The sequence below is a fragment of the Arachis hypogaea genome, chromosome 16 (genome assembly GCF_003086295.3).
Source record: "Arachis hypogaea cultivar Tifrunner chromosome 16, arahy.Tifrunner.gnm2.J5K5, whole genome shotgun sequence".
Lineage (NCBI taxonomy): Eukaryota > Viridiplantae > Streptophyta > Magnoliopsida > Fabales > Fabaceae > Arachis > Arachis hypogaea.
The window spans coordinates 25,841,124-25,860,742 of NC_092051.1; the positions used below are offsets into that span (position 1 = coordinate 25,841,124).

The 19,619-nt window shown below is 36.5% G+C and overlaps 3 protein-coding genes across 4 annotated transcripts; all 3 read right to left on the reverse strand.

Moving 5' to 3' along the window:
• Nucleotides 1-207: 207 nt before the first annotated feature.
• LOC112758652 (subtilisin-like protease SBT1.5) lies at nt 208-3,153 on the reverse strand. The gene has a single exon (XM_025807364.3). It carries the CDS (start codon nt 2,840-2,842, stop codon nt 485-487), a length of 2,358 nt encoding a protein of 785 aa, XP_025663149.1. The 5' UTR covers nt 2,843-3,153; the 3' UTR covers nt 208-484.
• Nucleotides 3,154-14,266: 11,113 nt separating this feature from the next.
• LOC112758654 (uncharacterized) lies at nt 14,267-17,178 on the reverse strand. Its single transcript, XM_025807366.3, has 5 exons — nt 15,992-17,178; nt 15,754-15,906; nt 15,511-15,652; nt 14,881-15,122; nt 14,267-14,787 (listed from the first exon to the last, which is right to left on the reverse strand). The coding sequence occupies exons 1-5, from the start codon at nt 16,427-16,429 to the stop codon at nt 14,581-14,583; spliced, it is 1,182 nt and encodes a 393-aa protein (XP_025663151.1). The 5' UTR covers nt 16,430-17,178; the 3' UTR covers nt 14,267-14,580.
• A 162-nt stretch (nt 17,179-17,340) lies between these two features.
• Nucleotides 17,341-19,097, reverse strand: LOC112758655 (uncharacterized). 2 transcript variants are annotated; one of them, XM_025807368.3, is made up of 4 exons: nt 18,757-19,097; nt 18,416-18,549; nt 18,177-18,333; nt 17,341-17,651 (listed from the first exon to the last, which is right to left on the reverse strand). In XM_025807368.3, exons 1-3 carry the CDS (start codon nt 18,916-18,918, stop codon nt 18,198-18,200), a joined length of 432 nt encoding a protein of 143 aa, XP_025663153.1. In that variant the 5' UTR covers nt 18,919-19,097; the 3' UTR covers nt 17,341-17,651; nt 18,177-18,197. The 2 variants fall into 2 exon arrangements, with proteins under 2 accessions (XP_025663153.1, XP_025663152.1); XM_025807367.2 differs by lacking the exon at nt 17,341-17,651 and having other exon boundaries at nt 18,015-18,333; nt 18,757-19,074.
• Nucleotides 19,098-19,619: the final 522 nt, after the last annotated feature.

The following is a 19,619-nucleotide window of genomic DNA, read 5'->3' on the forward strand; positions in this document are numbered from 1 at the left end:
ACAATATTAATGAGATCTAAGAGAAATACATTTGTCAGCAGAAAGGCGCAATGAGGGTCACCTAACCCCCCACATAACCACGGGAATTCTTGTCTTGTTTGTCATTATCAGCCTGTCCACTCTCAAGAAATTTTTGGTTCACAATCTTGTGCGCTGCAAGGATCCAATATAACACTACCATTTCTGTGCATATGCGCTCACCAAATCTTTCATAGAATATGATTTAGTAACTAGTAATTAGCAATGAACTAAAAGAAAACCCAACTGGTGGTCACATGGGACATGGATATGGATAGTTCCATCATCCTTGTCTTTCAACAAGCATCATTCTTAATTTTACAAGAAATTAAAGTTCTTAAAACAAAAATCCTTGATAAAGGGAAGGCATTCTATAATATCTATGATACATGTAGTAGACCTAAGAGGTAAAATTTGTACACCGAAACCTGGAATAAAGAAAAACAAGACTGGCGAGTATTGAAGACTAGAGAGGTTGCTGCATTGTGACAACCAAGGGACTTGTGACAGTGTGCTTGCCATCAGACCAAACAAGGGAACCACTCTTCACACTCGTACTCCCGGGCGAAAGCTTAACTGCCCGGGCTTCCACTCTCACTAGGAAGTTCAATTTCTGACCCAACCTCCTGAAAGAAAGAGTCTCCGGCTCCACTCTGACTGTTATTCCCTCCGGAGCTGCAATGGTCACCTTGTAAACTGAAGTTGGGTCCCCTACATTGGTCACGCTCCTAATGAAGTGCGTGGACATCTGTGTCTTCCCGTGTTGCTGGAACACAGCAGACAGGGATGGGTAATTCAAATTGCCGGCATGACCGGCAATCTTGGCACCGCTGCAGTCGGCACCCTTTCTAGTGACGGTCCTGATATTCTTGGCAGTGTAATTGGAGTTGCACAAGAAGTCCACATAATCATAGGCGGAGATGTCGTAAACCAAGCCAGGGTTCATGGCCTTCTCGGGATGAACATGGCCAGCACCATAGTCGAAAACAGAGGAGGCGTTCCCAGTGGACTCATCCAGCATTGCACCTCCTGTGTTGTCGACGGTGTAAGCAGTGGTCATGAGGGCGGACCTGATGGCGGCGGGGCTCCAATCAGGGTGGGCCGCCTTCAGCAGTGCAGCCAAACCAGAAACATGGGGACATGCCATTGAAGTGCCTGAAAGAATGTTGAACTCAGTCCTGCGCTCATCGGAGGCAACCCCAGAAGGGCTAACATTATCGGGCCATGCAGCCAGGATGTTGAGCCCGGGAGCTATCACATCGGGCTTCAGAATCTCAGCGGATTCGGGGTTGGGCCCACGAGCAGAGAAAGATGCCACCACTGGGGCTGGCCTCACTCCAAGCCTTGTACCCTCAAACTCTATTGTGGCTGTGGGTGGTGACCGCGACTGTGACGCCGCTGAGATGTATTTTCTGATGTCGTCGCCTCCGCGAGCGCCCACGGAGATGGCGGGGAGGACGTGGCAGTCGGCCACCAAGCCTTCACCATCAAAGACTCCATTGGCCAGTATCATAGCAATGCCTCCTGCCTTCTTGACCACCTCACCTTTGGCTGCTCTGGAGTTGATGCCTCTTTCGCACACCACAATCTTTCCCCTCACCATCTTAGGATCCAAGGAGCCATCCATGCAAAGCGAAGAAGAGTAACCGTCTCCGCCAGCTTCGCCCCCCGCATACATAAGCGGGTACAGCCGCCCCGGAGTGAGACCCGGTCCCCCATACACGCTGACCCCTCTTATTATCTTGCCGTTCCCCAGCCTCACGTTTGCCGGGAAATCTCTGTCTATGGTTCCTGCACCCACCGTGGTCATCCAAGGGGCCACATTCGTCACGGTGAGACTTCCGGGGCCGCTGTTTCCGGCGGAAGCAGACACGAACACGCCAGCCTCGGAGGCCCCGAAAGCACCAACGGCGATAACGTCCAGGTAGTAGGGCACCACCACGCCTCCAACACTTAGGGAGACAACGTGGACGCCGTCGGCGACGGCGGCATCAAAAGCTGCGAGAATGTCAGAGTCGAAGCAACCGCCGTTCCAGCAGACCTTGTAGACGGCGAGGCGGGCCTTGGGGGCCATGCCGGCAGCCATTCCCTTGGCGTAGCCGAGGGTAGAGGCAGGGAAAACGTACCTGCCAGCGGCGATGGAGGCGGTGTGGGTGCCATGGCCATCGGAGTCCCTGGGAGAACGGTACTCAAGGGTCTCATTCATCTTGCCGTTGGTGGCCTCGTAGCCGGCGGAGAAGTAGCGAGCCCCAATAATCTTTCGGTTGCACAAGGTGGCGGGGAAGTCCCTTCCAGCGACGCAGCTGCCCTTCCAGTTGGGAGGAACAGGGCCGAGGTCGCGGTCGTTGAAACTCTCTCTGTCGGGACAGATACCGGTGTCAATGACTCCAATGACGAGATCTGAACCGAAATCCGTCTCCTTGAGGAGGCCGGCCCTGTCGGCAGTTTTGAGGCCCAAGAACTGCGGCGAGCGGGTAGTGTGGAGTTGGCGGACCTGCTCCGGGATCACTGCGACGACGTGGGACAGGGATTCCAGCTTCTGGGCCTGTAAAGGTGAGAGCTTTGCTGAGAAGCCGTAAAAGACAGTGTCGTAAGTGTGAAGGACGGCGGCGGAGGCGGCGATGGTGGTGGTTTCAGCTGCAATGGCATGGTTGGTAATAGAAGCAAGAGAGGATTCGTACCATTTCTTGTGGGTTGGGAAGATGGAGGGCTTGGCTTCGTGGTGGACTTGCACTATGAAGGTGCTCTTCTTCTCTGGGGAAGCGGCAGCAAGTGTTGCTGTGACGGTGAGGATGAAAAAGAGGAGGGTGTGGCAAGGAGCCATTGGAGCAGCGGTTGGGACTGAGTGGGAAGTAATGGTGAGACTTGAGAGTGTGTTAAATCAATGAATAATGAATCTGTACTCGTGCCTAGTGTGTAGTGTAGAAACTTGAAAGAGTTATTTCAAAATGGGCCCTTTTTTGTTTTTTCCATTACTTTCCAATTTACGATTGGAAAAGTTTTCTTGGCTGCTTCTTCATAAACTAATAATAATGCAACACTGTACCGGGACGGGAGTCGTCTTGTTCTTCCTGTTGCAGGTTTTCAGTTTTCACCACAACAGACGACATGGTTGGGGTGGGGATTTGCCTTTGAGAAACAAATTCTTAGGTGCACTCATTTTTTCTATTCTATTATGTTTGCCGTAAATTTTATTTTTCTTTTAATTAAGATTTTACTATTTACTATTTTACTATCTAATATATTGAACAATAAATAAAATATAACAAAATAAAATAAAATAAAACTAAAATTTGGATTATATAAGAATAAATGAATATTCTTAGTCTATGTCAATTTTATTTTATTTTAATAATATGAATGAGTTTAAAGTTAGTTCTATTTTATTTCTTTTTTAATTTTAAATTAAATGATAATATTAAATTTATAATGCTGAATAAAAAATAATTAATGGATGAAAACAAAAATACAGAATACACATTGGTATTTTTGCTCAATATTAGAGAGAAAGGTGTTTTGCCGTTTTCTAGGTGTTAGGTTTAACACGCGGGGGCGTGGTCCCAGGCTCCATCAGCGATAATTCCCTGGCAACACGCGGTGGGCGGAGTGATGTGGCGAGCTAGCAGGTGTGGAAGCTCCCTGGCAACAAGCGTTGGGCGTGTTGCCGGTAAATCAAGCAAACGTTGCAGAGGTTTTCACGCCTTCCCAAGGAGCTGCAGCAACACGAGGTGAGCGTGTTGGAGGCTGTCTGCATGCATGCAGGAAACAGTTCCTTCACCCCAGCTGAAGCTCTCTATAAATTGAGCCCCTCAATACCCATTTCATGCATTATGTGTAGCGAGCTTTCTGTATTAAAGAGAGAAGAAATGAAGTGAGGAAGAAGTAAAAAGAGTTTAGTGTGTTAAAAAAAAGAGTAAATATAAAAAAAAATTATTAGTTTATATTTATTTCAAAAAATAGTACGTAATTATTTGGATCATTTAATTTATATAAGTTGATAAATTTTATTTTTTATGTATTTAAATTTTTGTAATTTTTGTTATTGTTAGTATTATATAGAAATATAGTATTGTTATTATTATCTTAGTATTATTTTTTTTGGGCAATTCACCTAAATAAATTATTTCACTTTTAAAATTACGCAAATGTATTGTTTCCAAAACGAAGACGCAAATACATTGTTTCATATTTCTATAGAAATCGCTACTGGCGGTAGCGGTTTACACAACACAGAATCCGCTGCTGCCAACCGCGGATTACGTTGAGTTGTAGCAGCATGAAAACGCTGTTGTTGCCTGCCGCGATTTTTGTATGATTATGGTTGGCCATAAACCGCTACTGTCAGTAGCGGTTTATGTGCATTGGGACACATGCGTAAACAAATAGTAAAACTAATTTTTATCTAAAAAAATAATTACAAAATAAATAATTAATGGTATATACTATTAAATAATATCATAAATAAAAAAAATTTAATTTATCATTTCACAATATAATTTAAAAAATATAAATATGCATGTAATAAATTTTTTATTTGTATTTATTATTAAAGGTGAGACCAAATTATAAATAAAAAAATACAATACTCAAAGTATTAAATTACATAAACCAAGACTAATTTTTTTTTTATTTTCATCTCTTTTAAAATTTATAAATAATAAAATAATTTATTTTTAGCCAAAAGTTCACTAAATCATATATTTTTTTTCTTTAAAAATCAATTCATTCTCTTTTATTTATATCAACCATACAAAGGAGAATCGGAGAGTTTGGAACATGGGTTGTATTCTTTGCTGCTGATTTGCAATTCAGGTTCTAGCTAAATGAATTTTTTTTATTGTGCAACTTTGTTGTCTTATGCCAAAAAATAAAAACTACTTGTATTTTATAGTTGATTGATTGGATAAATAATAGTGATAGCATCATAATTTTGATGAATAAAATAAAAAATATAAATATGCATGTAATAAATTTTTATTTGTATTTATTATTAAAATGAGACTAAATAGCAAATCAAAGAGTGAATACTCACAGAATACTAAAATATATAAACTAAGACTAATTTTTTTTTATCTTCATCTCTTTTAAAACTCATGACTGATAAAATAATCTTTTTTTAGTAAAAAATTCACTAAAGCATACATTTTTTTCTATAAAATAATTTTTTTATCTTCATTCCTTTTTTTTTTATCTTCATCCCTTTTAAAACTCATGAACTTTTGGCTAAAAATAAATTATTTTATTATTTATAAATTTTAAAAGAGATGAGAATAAAAAAAATTAGTCTTGGTTTATATAATTTAATTCTTTGAGTATTGTATTTTTTAATTTGTAATTTGGTCTCACTTTTAATAATAAATACAAATAAAAAATTTATTACATGCATATTTATATTTTTTAAATTATATTGTGAAATGATAAATTAAATTTTTTTATTTATGATATTATTTAAATAGAATATAACATTAATTATTTATTTTGTAATTATTTTTTTAGATAAAAATTAGTTTTACTATTTGTTTTCATACTCAACGTAAACTGCTGCTACCTCTAGCGGTTTACACACGTGTCCCAATGCACATAAATCGCTACTGACAGTAGCGGTTTATGACCAACCATAATCATACAGAAACCGCGACAAGCAACAGCGATTTTCATGCTGCCACAACTCAACGTAATCCGCGGCTGGCAGCAGCGGATTCTGTGTTTTGTGTAAATCGCTACTAACAGTAGCAGTTTCCATAGATATAGGAAACAATGCATTTGCGTCTTCATTTTAGAAACAATGCATTTGCGTAATTTTGAAGGTGAAACAATTTATTTAGGTGAATTGCCCTATTTTTTTGTATTTTATTAATATTTTCGAATAATATTTTAATTTGTCTAATATATTCATATTTTATTTTAAATGTGAATATATAATTTTTTTGAATTCTTTTGTTATAATGGGATTATTTTTCTATACATTTAATAAAGAATTTAAACATTGATAAATAAATAAATATTATTAAATATTTATTTATTTTCAAAAATAAAAATTATTTATATTTATTCTAAAACATAAATATAAATATTTACTTATAATATTTAAATAAATAACTGTTTTTTATTTACGATTAGAAATAACAATATTTATATTGATGTAAATTAGTATTATAAATATTTATTTGTAATAATTTTTATTTATTTAAACTAATATTTATTGAATAAATATATTTTTGTTGAACCAGCCTAATAGGAATTTAATGGTTCGTAAACTGGATCCACCGCAGACATGGAATCCGATGGTCAAAAACTACTTACACTCAATGGGATTCTACTATGTTTTTAGGATTGGGGTGATAAGAGGATTTTACCCCTTATTAGTTGCTCTAGTTTAAAGGTGGAGACAAGAAACTCATACCTTTTTATTGCCGATGGGTGAGGTTACTGCGATGACACTGGAAGATGTCGCTCATATATTTGGCCTATCATTGATGGAGAGCCTGTGAGTGGCTGGACAGATAGTAGTAGTGACTTCCTACATAGCCAGAGTATCGCGATATTCGGTCATGAACCGGTTGTCAGTAGTTCTTCGAAATCTTATAAAGCTGGGTTGGGTTCGCAGCATCAGAGACGCAGAGCCATTGGACACTCAGAGATACGTCAAATGCCAGATTTTCTATTTGTTGGGTTCGACCCTATTCACGGATAAGTTGGCATATGCCCACGCGAAGTATCTACCGTTGCTTCGCAATTTTAAGCGGATCCATACTTATAGTTGGGAGTCAGCATGTCTCGCACATCTTTACAAGGCACTATGTTGTGCATCACGGTATGATACTAAGGAGATGGATGACCCTCTAAATCTGTTGTTTGTTTGGCCATGGGAGTGACTGTCGTGTATTGCGCTTGTACTGAGACAGTACCTTCCGCCAGCACAGATACCAGTTGCCATGAGGTAACAGTTCCTATTTTACTTGTGCATTATATTGACGATGCATATTTGAATCATGTTGCCTTTTTTAATTTTTTCAATGAACCATGTTTCAAGTGGAGTCTTTCCGCATGAATAACAGCTTAGTTATCGAAGACCGCAGCGATATTTAGGCACGAAATAGGCTACATGGACGAGGTAAATATTTAGGATTCATGTGATTCCCGGATCTAAACATTATTATTAGGGTTCTAATTTTCTAATAATATGTGGCAGTTTGTGTGGCGGCCGTACGAAGGATTGATCATACCCGACGAGCTACATGGATACCTTGAAGTGTGTGACATCGTTGTTCCATTATTGTCGTTCAAGTGTGTCAAATGGCACCTTACGAATCGAGTGATGCATTAGTTTGGGTATGCACAACTCCTCCCCCCCCCCCCGATAGCAAAAGACATTCTATCGGCAGAGCATTGCATCACTCTTCGTGGAGTGCAACTTCATGACTGGAGAGTGTTACTTGTGGGATGGGTAGAGGAATGGGGCAACCGCCGTAATGTAACACCCTAATATTCGAGTCATAAGTCAATGATATTACGGTATGACTCTCAGGTGGATTTTTAATACATGAATATAAGTATAATTGAAAGGAGTATTAACTCGAAAATCCTGAAAATGAGTGAAAATAAAATCGCGAAGTCATAACACTCTCGTATCGACAACAAAACAAAGATAAAGCATGAACTAAAACGATATAAAGATAAAGCCGTAGAGAAACATAAGATAAAACAATATATATATAGCCACTAGTCGCGACCCGCGAAGTTTAGGCCGACTAGGGTACAGAATTAAAATCAGTTGATAACAGTAGTTTTCTATCTCTCCCAAAAATACATCAAAGCCTCAACAGACAGGTTTTAAAAGAATACATACTGATGGTAATCAGTGGCTAAGAGAATGTGGTTGAATCTTAGCCCTTTTTTGATGAATATTACTTTCTGACTTTTAAGGGAACTTCAGGAGATATTTCTGCTTTTTGTCTCGTGTTGAGTTGAGAGACACTTATGTTTTGTCTTGTGTCGAATTGAGAGAAATTTTTATTTTTTGTCTCCTGATAAACAGAAACAGAGAAAGGAGTAGGGAAGAAGAATTAACACCAGATATATCCTGGTTCAGCTACTAGGTGCAATGTGGTCTTCATCTAGTCTCCATCACAACAATGATAGAATTTCACTATGTTTTCTCAATATTACAAACATCAATATCTCCCTAGAAACTACCCATTCCTATCTGGGACAAATCTAGATTCTACACCCAATTTGAATTTGACTAGGACTCAAAACCTAGCTTTCAACCGCAAAGTGCTAACCCAACTTGCAAGAAAATCCCCACAGGATCATGACTCACAACGGAAAGATGTACAAAGAAACTCTGAGATATCTATGACTTTTTCTCTAATTTTGATCACTACCTTTTTTCTCTCACTGTCTTTTTCTTACAAACCTCACCATGTTTGCCTTTTTCACCATGAGACTTAAACAGACAAAACTAAGAAAAAAGACTAAATGAATATCATTGAAGGAGAAGAACTCAGGAAGCTTGGGTAGCTATGAGAACTCTGTGCTTTTTCATTTTCTCTCCTTGATCTCAACCCTTGGCCGTTCACCCTTAATATAGAAGGGGAAGCTTCCAAGGTTGAAACCGGTTCAACCAATCAATTTCTTCTCCAACCAAAAGCAGCAGCGGTTCGGACAAAGAAAAGAGAGAGGGAAAAACAAAAACCAGCATGCAAGTACCTCTCTCAACCATTTTCATCAAGCTCCTTCAATCTGAACCTTTGATCTTGTCTTTGGCTCCAAGAAAGGATTCGGACCCTTGATCTTCTGATCCAGGACAACCTCTTGATTTCCATTTTTGCTTCTTCCTATGCGTAGCTCTAGAGACTATCTTATTTCTTTGATGAACAAAAATGGAAATGACCTTTTGCAACTGAGATCTTCTTCCTGACAGAGGCGGATTGCTTCTATTTTTGGTAAAGAAAATCTTGAAGCCCTTCTTCAAATAATGCCTTCAATGGCAAATATCTTGCTTTGCCTTTATTCAGATCTTCCTTCTTTATAGCCTTTCTTCCATAGGCTTCTTTGTGACTTCATTTTTCTTCTAATAATTTCTATCTTCTTCTTCCTCCGATGGATGTGACTGAAAGACAAGAGAGAGGAGAGAGAAGAGACAAAGCCTTCAATGCTAAATTAAACTCAATTTAATTTTGAGTTTCGATTATCTATGCATGCATTTAACCAAATTAGATTTTGAATTCCAATCACAAATGTAGTAGGTAACCGAACCAACCCTTGATCCATTCGTTTCTTCTTCTAATTCGGATATAGGATTTGTTGGATCAAGAGGAGAATTGTCTTGGTTGTGCACATGTTTCTTGGCCCAAATATATTTAGCCATTTGATTTAAATAGATTTGCACAAAGTTGGAATATTATTAATCAAATTTGGGCTTGATTAATTTTTGGCCTACTAATGAAAACCTGCACACTAATACACATATTACACAAACCATTGGAAGCAAATAATATAATAATTCTCTAACCAATATTTAATAATGTTTGATCATCATTTTTATTAGATATAAGTTTTTCAAACTCAACAATCTCCCCCTTGATGATAAACATTATTATACTAAATTGAAAGGATTAGGATTAGAGATCTTTCCTTTGATGATTTGGCCGAATCCTCTCCCTTTCCTTTGTTCTATATGCTCCCCCTTAATGTGTGCCTAATTACCAAACAATATTCATGAAAGCATCACCTGTATGTATGTTCTAAAAGTTTTAAAATGATACAAATTTTCAAAACATGGAATCTTTTAAAACATAGCCAGATTTTTACAAGTGAAAATGATTATCAAAGCATCTTAATATAAGTCCATAGTCCATCACACATGTACTTGAGCAAATTACTATCATCAAAATTCATAAAGAATTAATCCTCTAAAATGCTCAACGTAATGAGCCAAAACAAAGCAGATCATCTTAAAACAGATCATAAATCAGAGCATAAAATATTAAACAGAGCATCAATCAGCCCAAACAGATCAGAGCATATAAAGATATCAGCCCAAACAGATCAGAGCACATAAAGATAATGAAACAGAGCATCTAGCAGGCCCATTTTCAATTCAGCCGTATAATTTGGCCCTATTTTTCAATCTTTTCCTCCCTTTTTGTCATCAAGGAGGAACCTTGCAAAAAATTAGAGAAAGGCAATGCAACCCATAATATATAAAACAGTATCAAAGTATTTAGTTACAGTCATCCCAAGTAAAAATAGTTCAACTGAAAATAAGTTCAAATGTAGCAAAATAAAGTGTGTCCATAGATAGAAACAACAGAGATCAAATCTTGGGCATCAGACAAGTTGATATCAGATTCAAGAATGTCTTCTTCTCCTCCGGAATTGGCCGCGTCCTTGTCAACAGATTCCAAATGCTTGATAAGCAAGTTCACCCGTTCACGGCACTTTATCCAGGCTTTTTATTCTCAAAGGCTTGCTTTCTAGCCTCTTTATATGATTTAACCATCAGATTGGACATATTGGAGAATTCAGTGAGGACATCCTTTACTGTTTCAGAGAACCGAGTTCTGTCAGAAGTTTCAGCAGGGGGAAGACTTTCATCTTCGCTTTCAGAGAATACAGATGCCTTTGGTCTTTTAACCTTTTTCCCTTTTGCAGATTCAGGAACTCCCCCACCTTTGATTGTAGAGACCCTATTCTTAACCGGCTCATTACTAAGATCAACTTGAAAGTACTCAAAAATACATGTCAAAAATATGCCATAGGGCAGATTGCATTTTTTGTCACTACGAACACAGTCCCACATATGCCTGATCATGAGATATGCAAATAAAATAGGGGCAGAAGTCAGAATGGCAAATAATACAAGAGTATCCCAAATTGTTACTCTTTGATAAGAGCCACTCTTGGCATTATGACATGATTGATGATCCGATGCAGCAGGGCTCGCATAGGACCGAGAGCCTTATGAGTTAAAGGGGTACCATCCAGAGAAGAGAAATTCTCACATACCCTAGCCAGCGCGTCTTGTAGGGAAATACCAACATGTTGATCCTATTTTCCTGACATATAGGCCCTGCCCCCTCATCTTGATATCCCAATGCAGTACTCAGAGAAAGATGAACATTTTTCACATAAGAATGGAGTTCTCCATCATGAAAAATCAAGTTTGCATAAAATTCACGCACCAAGTTTGGATAAATAGGTTTTTGGATTTTAAAAATGGGAGTCCATTTTAAATCATGAAAATATGTTGTAAAATCAATTCCTTTTTCAGCAAGATTTTCCTGATTAACAACAAATGAGGCACATAAAGGGCGGTTTACCAAAACTTGGGAATGAAACTCATAAGCCGTACAGGGGATAAGGGTCAGAGTGAGAATGACTTTTACCATATTTATTCTGGAAATCCAGAGAATCAAGATTCGGTGGTTCTCGGGTGTCATGAAGAACCATCCGCTTTGGACGCTGAGAGGGGGCCGACCGGCCTGAGGGATGAGGGGTGGAGCGCCGTGGTGGAGAACGGCGAAAAGGTGAAGAGGGAAAGTCTTCGTCTTCTTCGAGGCATAGGCCCCTTCCCCTTTGAAGCCTTCTTTTGTGATGATCTTGTTTCCTTGCGAGTTGAACCTCTTGGATATATGACTTTTCTAGCCATAGAATCAGTGAAATGAGAAGAGGGTGAAGAAGAGTTAGAGTGAATGTATATGTGAGTGTGGGTTTGAGGTCCTTTGGACGATGGAGGATTTTTAGGAATGGGGTTCGGGTGCTTCTTCGGTTAGGAAGTTTCTTTCTCATGTTAAAGGAGGTAAAGTGGAGAAAGAGAAGATGAAGAGAGTGCCGAAGAGAGTGGAAGGTGGAGAGAGGTTACACCATCATAAATGTTTAGTGGAGGATATCTCATAAAGCTTTTCTTTCAAATCTTTTATCGAAAGTAAAGTTAATTGTTTATCTTTAAGGAACACATCAAATATCTGTTCCGATTTTAAAATATCGAAACTATACTTTTTTCCACTCTTATATTTCAAATAATTAGATTTTTTAACATTTGTAATTTTCTTAAATGAGGAGCAAATGTAAGGTGGATCTTTCTTTAATTGAGCCAAATCAACTTCAGAAAATTCGAAATCAAACTCTTCACCCGAAGATCCCGTTTTAACATATGAAACTTTTTTTTTTCGAGCAAAAAGTTTACTTTTGTAGTTTTATTCATTTTTAAACTTTTCTTTTTCTTTCTGAAGAATTTCTACTTGACGAACCCTTTCAACCAAATCAGCTAGATCAGTTATATGTACATTGAGCAATTTTTCACGCATATAAAATCCTAATCCCATGGCAGCTATCTTCACTACTTCACTTTCAGGAAGTGAAACATAACATCGATTTCGAACATTTTTAAATCGAATAAAAAAATCATTGATTGGCTCTCCATCATTACGTTTTAAAGTAACTGTGCCCAGAGAGAGAGAGAGAGAGTTTATATATATTACCCTTTCATAATTTTTTGGTACTGTAAAAAGAAAAAAAATCACAAACTGTGGGCTTCTATACAATACATATTATTAGGATAAATTACTATTTTAATTTTTTATCCAAAAAATTTCAAACAATTCAATGTTATCTTACTATTAAATTTGACATGAATAGTTAATGGAACAAGTGACGTGAACGTTAACAACGTTATTGTTAAATTATATCTTTTTCCTTGGGTTAGAGAAGCATAATCAAAACCTTAACATTTCTTTTTCTCAATCTCCTTGTAAAAAAAATTCCAAAATTCTATCAATCAATCATCGACGATCCAAAATCAAAGGAAAAATTTTTAAATTGGTGATAGTTGGTAGATTGATTTCACTTACGTACTGAAATCAAACATTATTGACTTTTCAATATGCTAATCGTTCGTTTCAAATTTAAGGACGGAACAATATTCCGTTTGAAACTTTTTTAGATTGAAATAAGATATTTGAAATTTTTTGAAACTGAAATAGTACATTTTAAACGTTAACATTGTGTATGACGTGCAACAAAAACGCATGACATGGACTGATTTACCAAATTTTTGGTCGAATTGGTCCATTTCGATTTTTTTTAACTATTGATCGGAATTCAAATTTTATTAAATTATAAATTACTTTAATAAAACATTGTTGCTAATTATTTACTTGTAATTTTCCAATTGAAAAGATTGTTTATTAAGAGTTAATTATCAAAATAGTATCTAAAAAATTCAAGTACTCAAAATGATACATTAACGATGTTATACAAAACAACCTCTAAAAAATTATTAATTTTGACAAAAGCGACTAACCTCTTCTTTTCTTTCTCTGTTTTCCCTTCTCTTTCTCTGATCTTTTTTAATGTATAGCGGTTTTGACGTCGACATTTGAATTTGATTTTTTTTTTTGAATTTGAATTTTTTTTGTTGTGCTTTGAATTTGGATCTGTTGTGTTTGTGTCAAGCAGAGGAAAAAGATATTTCTTAAAAGAATAGCTTTAATCGTTGAAGCTTTTTAAATTATAAAACTTATGGAGGCTTTTTTTTATTAATAATTGTTGGATTTTTTTATGAAAAATACTAAAAAATTATCACAATTTATTGTTTTTGTTCATTAGTTAGTCATTAACTCAATTCTTTTAATCTAATTTCTTTAATCCAGTAATCTAACAATATATTTTATTTCATACTTTTAAACATTGATAGCCAACTGATGACAAAAAACAATACATTCTGATAACTCTAACATTTCTCATTTTTTATAATTATTATAATTGTTGATTGCTATGTCGGAGTCATATCATCCTTTTGGTTAGTTAGGTCAGTGTTTAACGTTAATGTCATCTAAATCAGTTGACAGTCACTTTTGTCAAAATTAATATTCTTTTAGGGGATGTTTTGTCAACATCTTTCAAGTACTAATCTTTCATATACTGTTTTGGTAATTAACTCTTAAAAATAAGTGCTAGCTCATTTGATCAATGAAGCATGATTAGCACCCAATGTATAATACTAATACATAGGTGGAGGTAAAATAATAATTATCTAGAGTACCCAACATAGAGTAGGGATAAACAATAAGAATTATAATGATTAAATTAGTCTTATAGAATATTAGTAAAGATATTTGGAATCAAAGAACAAGAGGGGAAGAAGCTAACCAAACTTACATTGACATGTGATGAGCCGACGCCGAAGCCCTCTTTTGTCAGTGTTTGTACTTTGTACCTAATCACTATCAACACCTGCTCATAGCCATTAACATGTTTGCTTTATACGCGAACACTAAGTATACATAGTCCATAAGCAGTGCTGCTACTTGCTACCAGGCCAATTCATGAAATTTTGTAAGAATTGGCAAAGTTAACAATTAGAAGGGGAATAAGCAATGATGCCGGTTAACACATAAGTATTGCCTGATTATAAGAAAAAAACTATCCCTAATTAGTTAAAAGACACACACGTACTCGTGTGAAAAACAAAAATCCATCAGACAATACATTATCTTGAATTGAGGCTAACAGATTCAAAGAATAGTTATAAAATAATTACATATATATGGATGACTATAAGTATAACTGGATCAGCTCATCACTAACAACTGATGGAGTAAGAACACCTAAATCTGTGAAAAGCAGAGTCAGATATTGAGGAGGAGTGTAATCCCTGGCAGACCTTTCAACTTCAACCTTGGATGGAATTGGTACACCAAAATCGATAGGGCGCAAGGCAGGAGCCAAGTCTTTCTGGTCAAGAGGGTAGAGACGAGCAAACTGCAAAGCAACACAAAGAAAAACTTGTAAACACAGAAAGACAAGACCGCTCCTAATTCAACATCTGAAACAATTTTGTTATCATGCAAACACCTTATAGCTTTCAGCAGCAACATAAACTGGCTTATTCATACTATTTGCAACCAATGCGATTTGATATGTCCCCATCATGTTAATTATGCCGCCACTTTCAACAACACCATCTGCACCCACAAAAACCATGTCCACCTCGTCCATAGTATACGCAACAGCAGAGTCTATTACAAGTTTCACAGGAACGTCAAGCTTTGCCAGCTCATTTGACAACCGTAATCCTGTTCGATCTGGTCTTCCCTCTGTGGTCCCAAGCACAAAAGGTTTGAAGTTCAGATCACAAATTTCTATAATGACCAAACTAGAGATGCAGGGTTCACAGGCATTAATCAAGGGAAATGGTGGAAAAAATTGAAACTGAAACTTTGCAAAAAATCGACATTCAAAAACCAAGCTTTATCCTACTAAGTGGCAATGTTTATGTTTTCAATGAATGACAGTGGAGTGACTATCAAAAACCAAACAATCAGGCAACGGCAATACATTTGAAGACAAGGACCTTTTTCTACTGGCTCCGGGTAAAGATTTCAAATTTAACAGCTCAATTATGAATGCCCTGGCTTGTGAGTTGGAAGTAAATCTATATATCAATATATAAACAAAAACAAAGAGAGTAAGAGGGTAAAATACCTGTGCAGAAGACTCTAAATAGCTTTTTATTTTGTGCTGCCAGTTTTAGAACTTCAAAGACAACCCTGGAAAACCCATGGACTAAAATTGTACAGCCATCAAATATAAACTCTTGACTCAACATGGCAATAATTTTCCTGGACTGCAACACAAACAAGTTGGGAAGTGAGTAATTTAAACTGAAGAGGGTACAGCTGATCGATCATTGATAAGTTGCATTAAGATTAATGAATAAACTAATACCTTGTAGGAGATTTCGCCGAACTTCTCAGCGCGCTCGATTAGGCGAGACTTGGCTGAATTAAAATCTTCATACTCCAAAGCAGAGGTCCTCGTCACATACCGCATAAACAAATCACAGCCAGCAGTCAAGGAGATTGAAGTCGTATCCCAAGCCTGTAAAGTAAAGCCAGCTTAATAAGGAAACATTCATTTAAGAAATCCAACCATTCTTGAAAGAAAGAGAGTGAATTGAAATTACTTTGAGAGAGTCGGAGGCCTTCTTGAGCTCGATTTCGAGCTGCATCATGGTGGAGGCCTGGCTGGACCTGATGACGGCAGCCAGGGCGCGAATGGCAGCGACGGCCTCAGCCAAATCGGGCTGTCTACGCCAGTTGTTGAAGACGTCGATAACGCTGAAGGGCTTGTCGGGATCAGCGGTGGAGGTGGATTGAGGGGGGTCGTGGGCAACGACGGCGGCAGCCTGGGCCTGGGCGAGCCAGTCGCTGGTAACGACGGCGTGGTGGGCGGCCCTTGTCTGGTAGTAGGCGGAGATGTTAGGGTTGTGGTCGGTGGGCAATCCCATTGCGGAAGAGGATTCAGTGGGTGGAGGAGGAGTAATGGTGGACGATGTGTCCGGCCTCAGAGCCGCGTCGTTCTGCTGCCTGTCTAGTATGAATGATGCGGATCTCCACCACATTTTCCTCTTTTCTCTTCTCTCTTAATCGCCGATATTCTCGTTCCAATTCGAATTACAAGAGAGACTATGCACAGCACAAAAACAACGCACAACCATACGACTGGTGGTTAACACTGTATGTATACAGATGGAAATTATAGAACGCCTTCTTCGGAAAAATAATTGAAAGTGATCCTGACTCCTGAGTCTGTAAAATTAGGGTTTTGGGGATTTAAGCCAAGATTGTGGGAATTACTGCTAAATTAGGATTTATCAACGACGCCGTTTAGTGCAATGAGTTCTCTCAATGCCGTTTAGGATTGAGTGAGTTCCTAGCATATTAATTTTTTTTTTTGGTGACTCCTAGCATATTAATTTGATAGATCTGTGCCGTCAATTTAATGTGAATTTAATAATTAAAAGCTGTTGAATAAAAATTTAGTTAAATTAATTAAATTATTTAATAATTTTTAATTATTAATTTTATTTAAAATTGATTGTATCTGAGTTTTTATTTATTATTTTTTTAAATTTAAATAGAAAATTCATATAATAAATAATATACAATTTATAAATTCAATGAGTATATTAGAATAAGTTGATCTCTAAAAAGCCAATTATATTGAATTTGAGAATTGTTAAAGCCATCGATTTTTTTCAAAGACAGCATAATTACAAGTGATTTTAAATTCAAAATAAGAAATCTAAAATTTACTCATATTTGTACATTAACAATGCATACTGCAAATCACGTATACTACATTAGGTTGAACAACTTATGGATTTTCGTTTAGTTGATATTGGATTTAACTTTTCAAATTGGTAAAAAATGATTTAAAAAGATCGAGAGTGGAAGTATATCACTTGCATTCTCCATGCCTGATCTTGATGTCACAAATAATTAAAAAAAGAGTGCAGCAGTGAATGCAAGATTGGTGATGATAGAAAGTAGTATTTAACCCAAGTTGAAATACAACATTCTCTATATTGTTCCTCCGGCCATCATCCCCAATCCGATTTATGCAAGGATATATAACACACTATCATAAACACAATCAAAATCACAATGTAGGACTTCGGTTCAATGATTCTTCTGTTTGTGCAACAATACCAAGGTTTTGATGAGCTCTGCATGATCCATAATTCAACATGCATATACATTGCCTCCTCAGTCCTCAGATACACATACGTTGGCCTGGGCACATTCACAATTTGTTTGCTTTTCCTTGCACATTCATCCTTCCTACATCCCATAAAATATATTTTTTCATTTTATAGTATTAAATGGGTGATTCTGTTTCTCTTCTAGATCGTTATACTTTCTCTTTAAAACTGTTAATCGCTAATTTTCATTACTGTGGGTGCTGTGAGTATCTAGTAAGTTAGCTTTTCATTTTATTCTTTTCCTTTCTTTTGTAGCATAGGCTTTGTTGGCCATATATAAAAAAGTTATGTTTCGTATACACTAAAATTAGCTACTACGTATAAAATACATGCTGGAATACAAATACATAGATAGCATTTTTGTATATAAAAATATGCATTTGGATAGAAAGATAGCCTTTGTAAATAATGCAAATGCATAAAATATGTATGTGTGCTGTGCTTTTAAGACGCAAAGACAAACAAATTTATTGCAAGTCATGCTCTGCTGTTCCATGAGATATAATTTACAATACTAGTAGGGTAGAGATAGTAGTATACATCAATGACTGAAAAGGAGAGGCAATTAAATTGAGAAAAGAATTGCCATCGATCGAATACATACAAGATGGTAAGATTGAAGTGACTAGCGAAAGGAGTTAAAGCCATTGCAGTTCAAGTCTCTTTTGAGACTCTCAACTGTATCATTGTTCACTTTTTCTTCCTCTTTAGCAATCTGAAGCCATCCTTGTTGGATAACAAGATTCCTGATTTCAGCATCTCTGGACAAATGCAGTCTTAAAGTCATATAACAATAACCATCAACAAAAAAAGACTATCAAGAGTATCAAATTTTCTAGCTACCTTGGATTATTTGGAAGGTGATAGCTTGCCTTTGGAATTCTTTGAAAGCATGGTCCTTCATCATACCCTTCACATATTATTTCTCCCCGCTCATCTTCGTAGCAAACTATGCCCTCTGATCTATCCTCGTAAACCTGTTTTCTTTAGAGTTTAGACACATCAATCAATTCCAAATATACTATTTCTATTTTCTAATTTTTATTTCTGAACCCACATGGTAATTGTTTTTTTCTTCTGCTTGGACAAAAATAGAATAAACATCAAACAGAAAGTAGCATGTATTGTATTGTATTGTAGTGAAGTGCAGAAAAATAAAAGAAGAAAGAGGATATTATATTGACCTTGTTTTTAATGGATGCTGTGACTTTTGTGATCCTCACTGCTGGTGCCTTTTTCAGAGGAACAAAGCTGCTCCTGGCCTTCAATTCTTTCTTTGGATATTTGAGAGATGATCCATAATTGCGAAGTGGGATTTGAGTTAAGCAATTAGAGTAAACAGCCATCAATGCAATTTACAAAGAAGAAGAACAGGTATAAGAATAAGAAGAGTAAAATTGGTGTTGGGTGGGCTGTGGCTATATAGTAATAGAATAACGATCTCATCACATGATTGAAAGGTTTCTTCTTTATTATTATTATTATCATTAATGGTAAGCATCGTTTTTTGTTTTGTTTAAAACTTTATATCATCTAATAAATTCAATTATTGGTGGCTCAGGTCTTATCTGGTTATCTTGATGCCTTAAATTAATATAATATAAAATAAGATTACTAAACAGAGTCATGTGGGGACAAAGTTGCCTATCTCTTACCTCTTGTTGCCAGTGAACTCCAGGTCATGCCTCTGCTTGATAGTGTTTCTCTCCTATAATTTTGTTGGTTGGTCTATTCACCATTTCACTAGTGAAGAAAGACACTGTTACGGAACGGGAATGTCTCCTTTTTTTTTCCTTCAATTATTTAGTAAACTTGATTTTTTATTATTTAATATTTTTTTTACTTAAAAATATAAAATAAGTATTTTATTAAATAATTAAAAAAATTAAGAGAATCTATTTTTTATTATTACTTTGTGTGATATAAATTAAAAATAAAAAATAAAAAAATAATAAAAGTCCAGCATCCACATAATCTAAACAAGTTCTAACTTCTAAGTTCTAATAAAATGTAAATAATAAGATTACATTCTTATTTAAGATAGAAA

Excerpts from the sequence above, each read along its gene's own strand:
- LOC112758654 (XM_025807366.3), bottom strand. The coding sequence starts at position 16,429 with ATGTGGTGGAGATCCGCATCATTCATACTAGACAGGCAGCAGAACGAC. Across the intron at positions 15,907-15,991 it reads AGGCCTCCGACTCTCTCAAA|GCTTGGGATACGACTTCAAT; the intron begins GTAATTTCAATT and ends TTTACTTTACAG. Across the intron at positions 14,788-14,880 it reads TTGCTGCTGAAAGCTATAAG|TTTGCTCGTCTCTACCCTCT; the intron begins GTGTTTGCATGA and ends GTTGCTTTGCAG.
- LOC112758652 (XM_025807364.3), bottom strand. The coding sequence starts at position 2,842 with ATGGCTCCTTGCCACACCCTCCTCTTTTTCATCCTCACCGTCACAGCA.
- LOC112758655 (XM_025807368.3), bottom strand. The coding sequence starts at position 18,918 with ATGGCTGTTTACTCTAATTGCTTAACTCAAATCCCACTTCGCAATTAT. Across the intron at positions 18,550-18,756 it reads CAGCATCCATTAAAAACAAG|GTTTACGAGGATAGATCAGA; the intron begins GTCAATATAATA and ends TAAAGAAAACAG. Across the intron at positions 18,334-18,415 it reads CACCTTCCAAATAATCCAAG|AGATGCTGAAATCAGGAATC; the intron begins GTAGCTAGAAAA and ends GCATTTGTCCAG.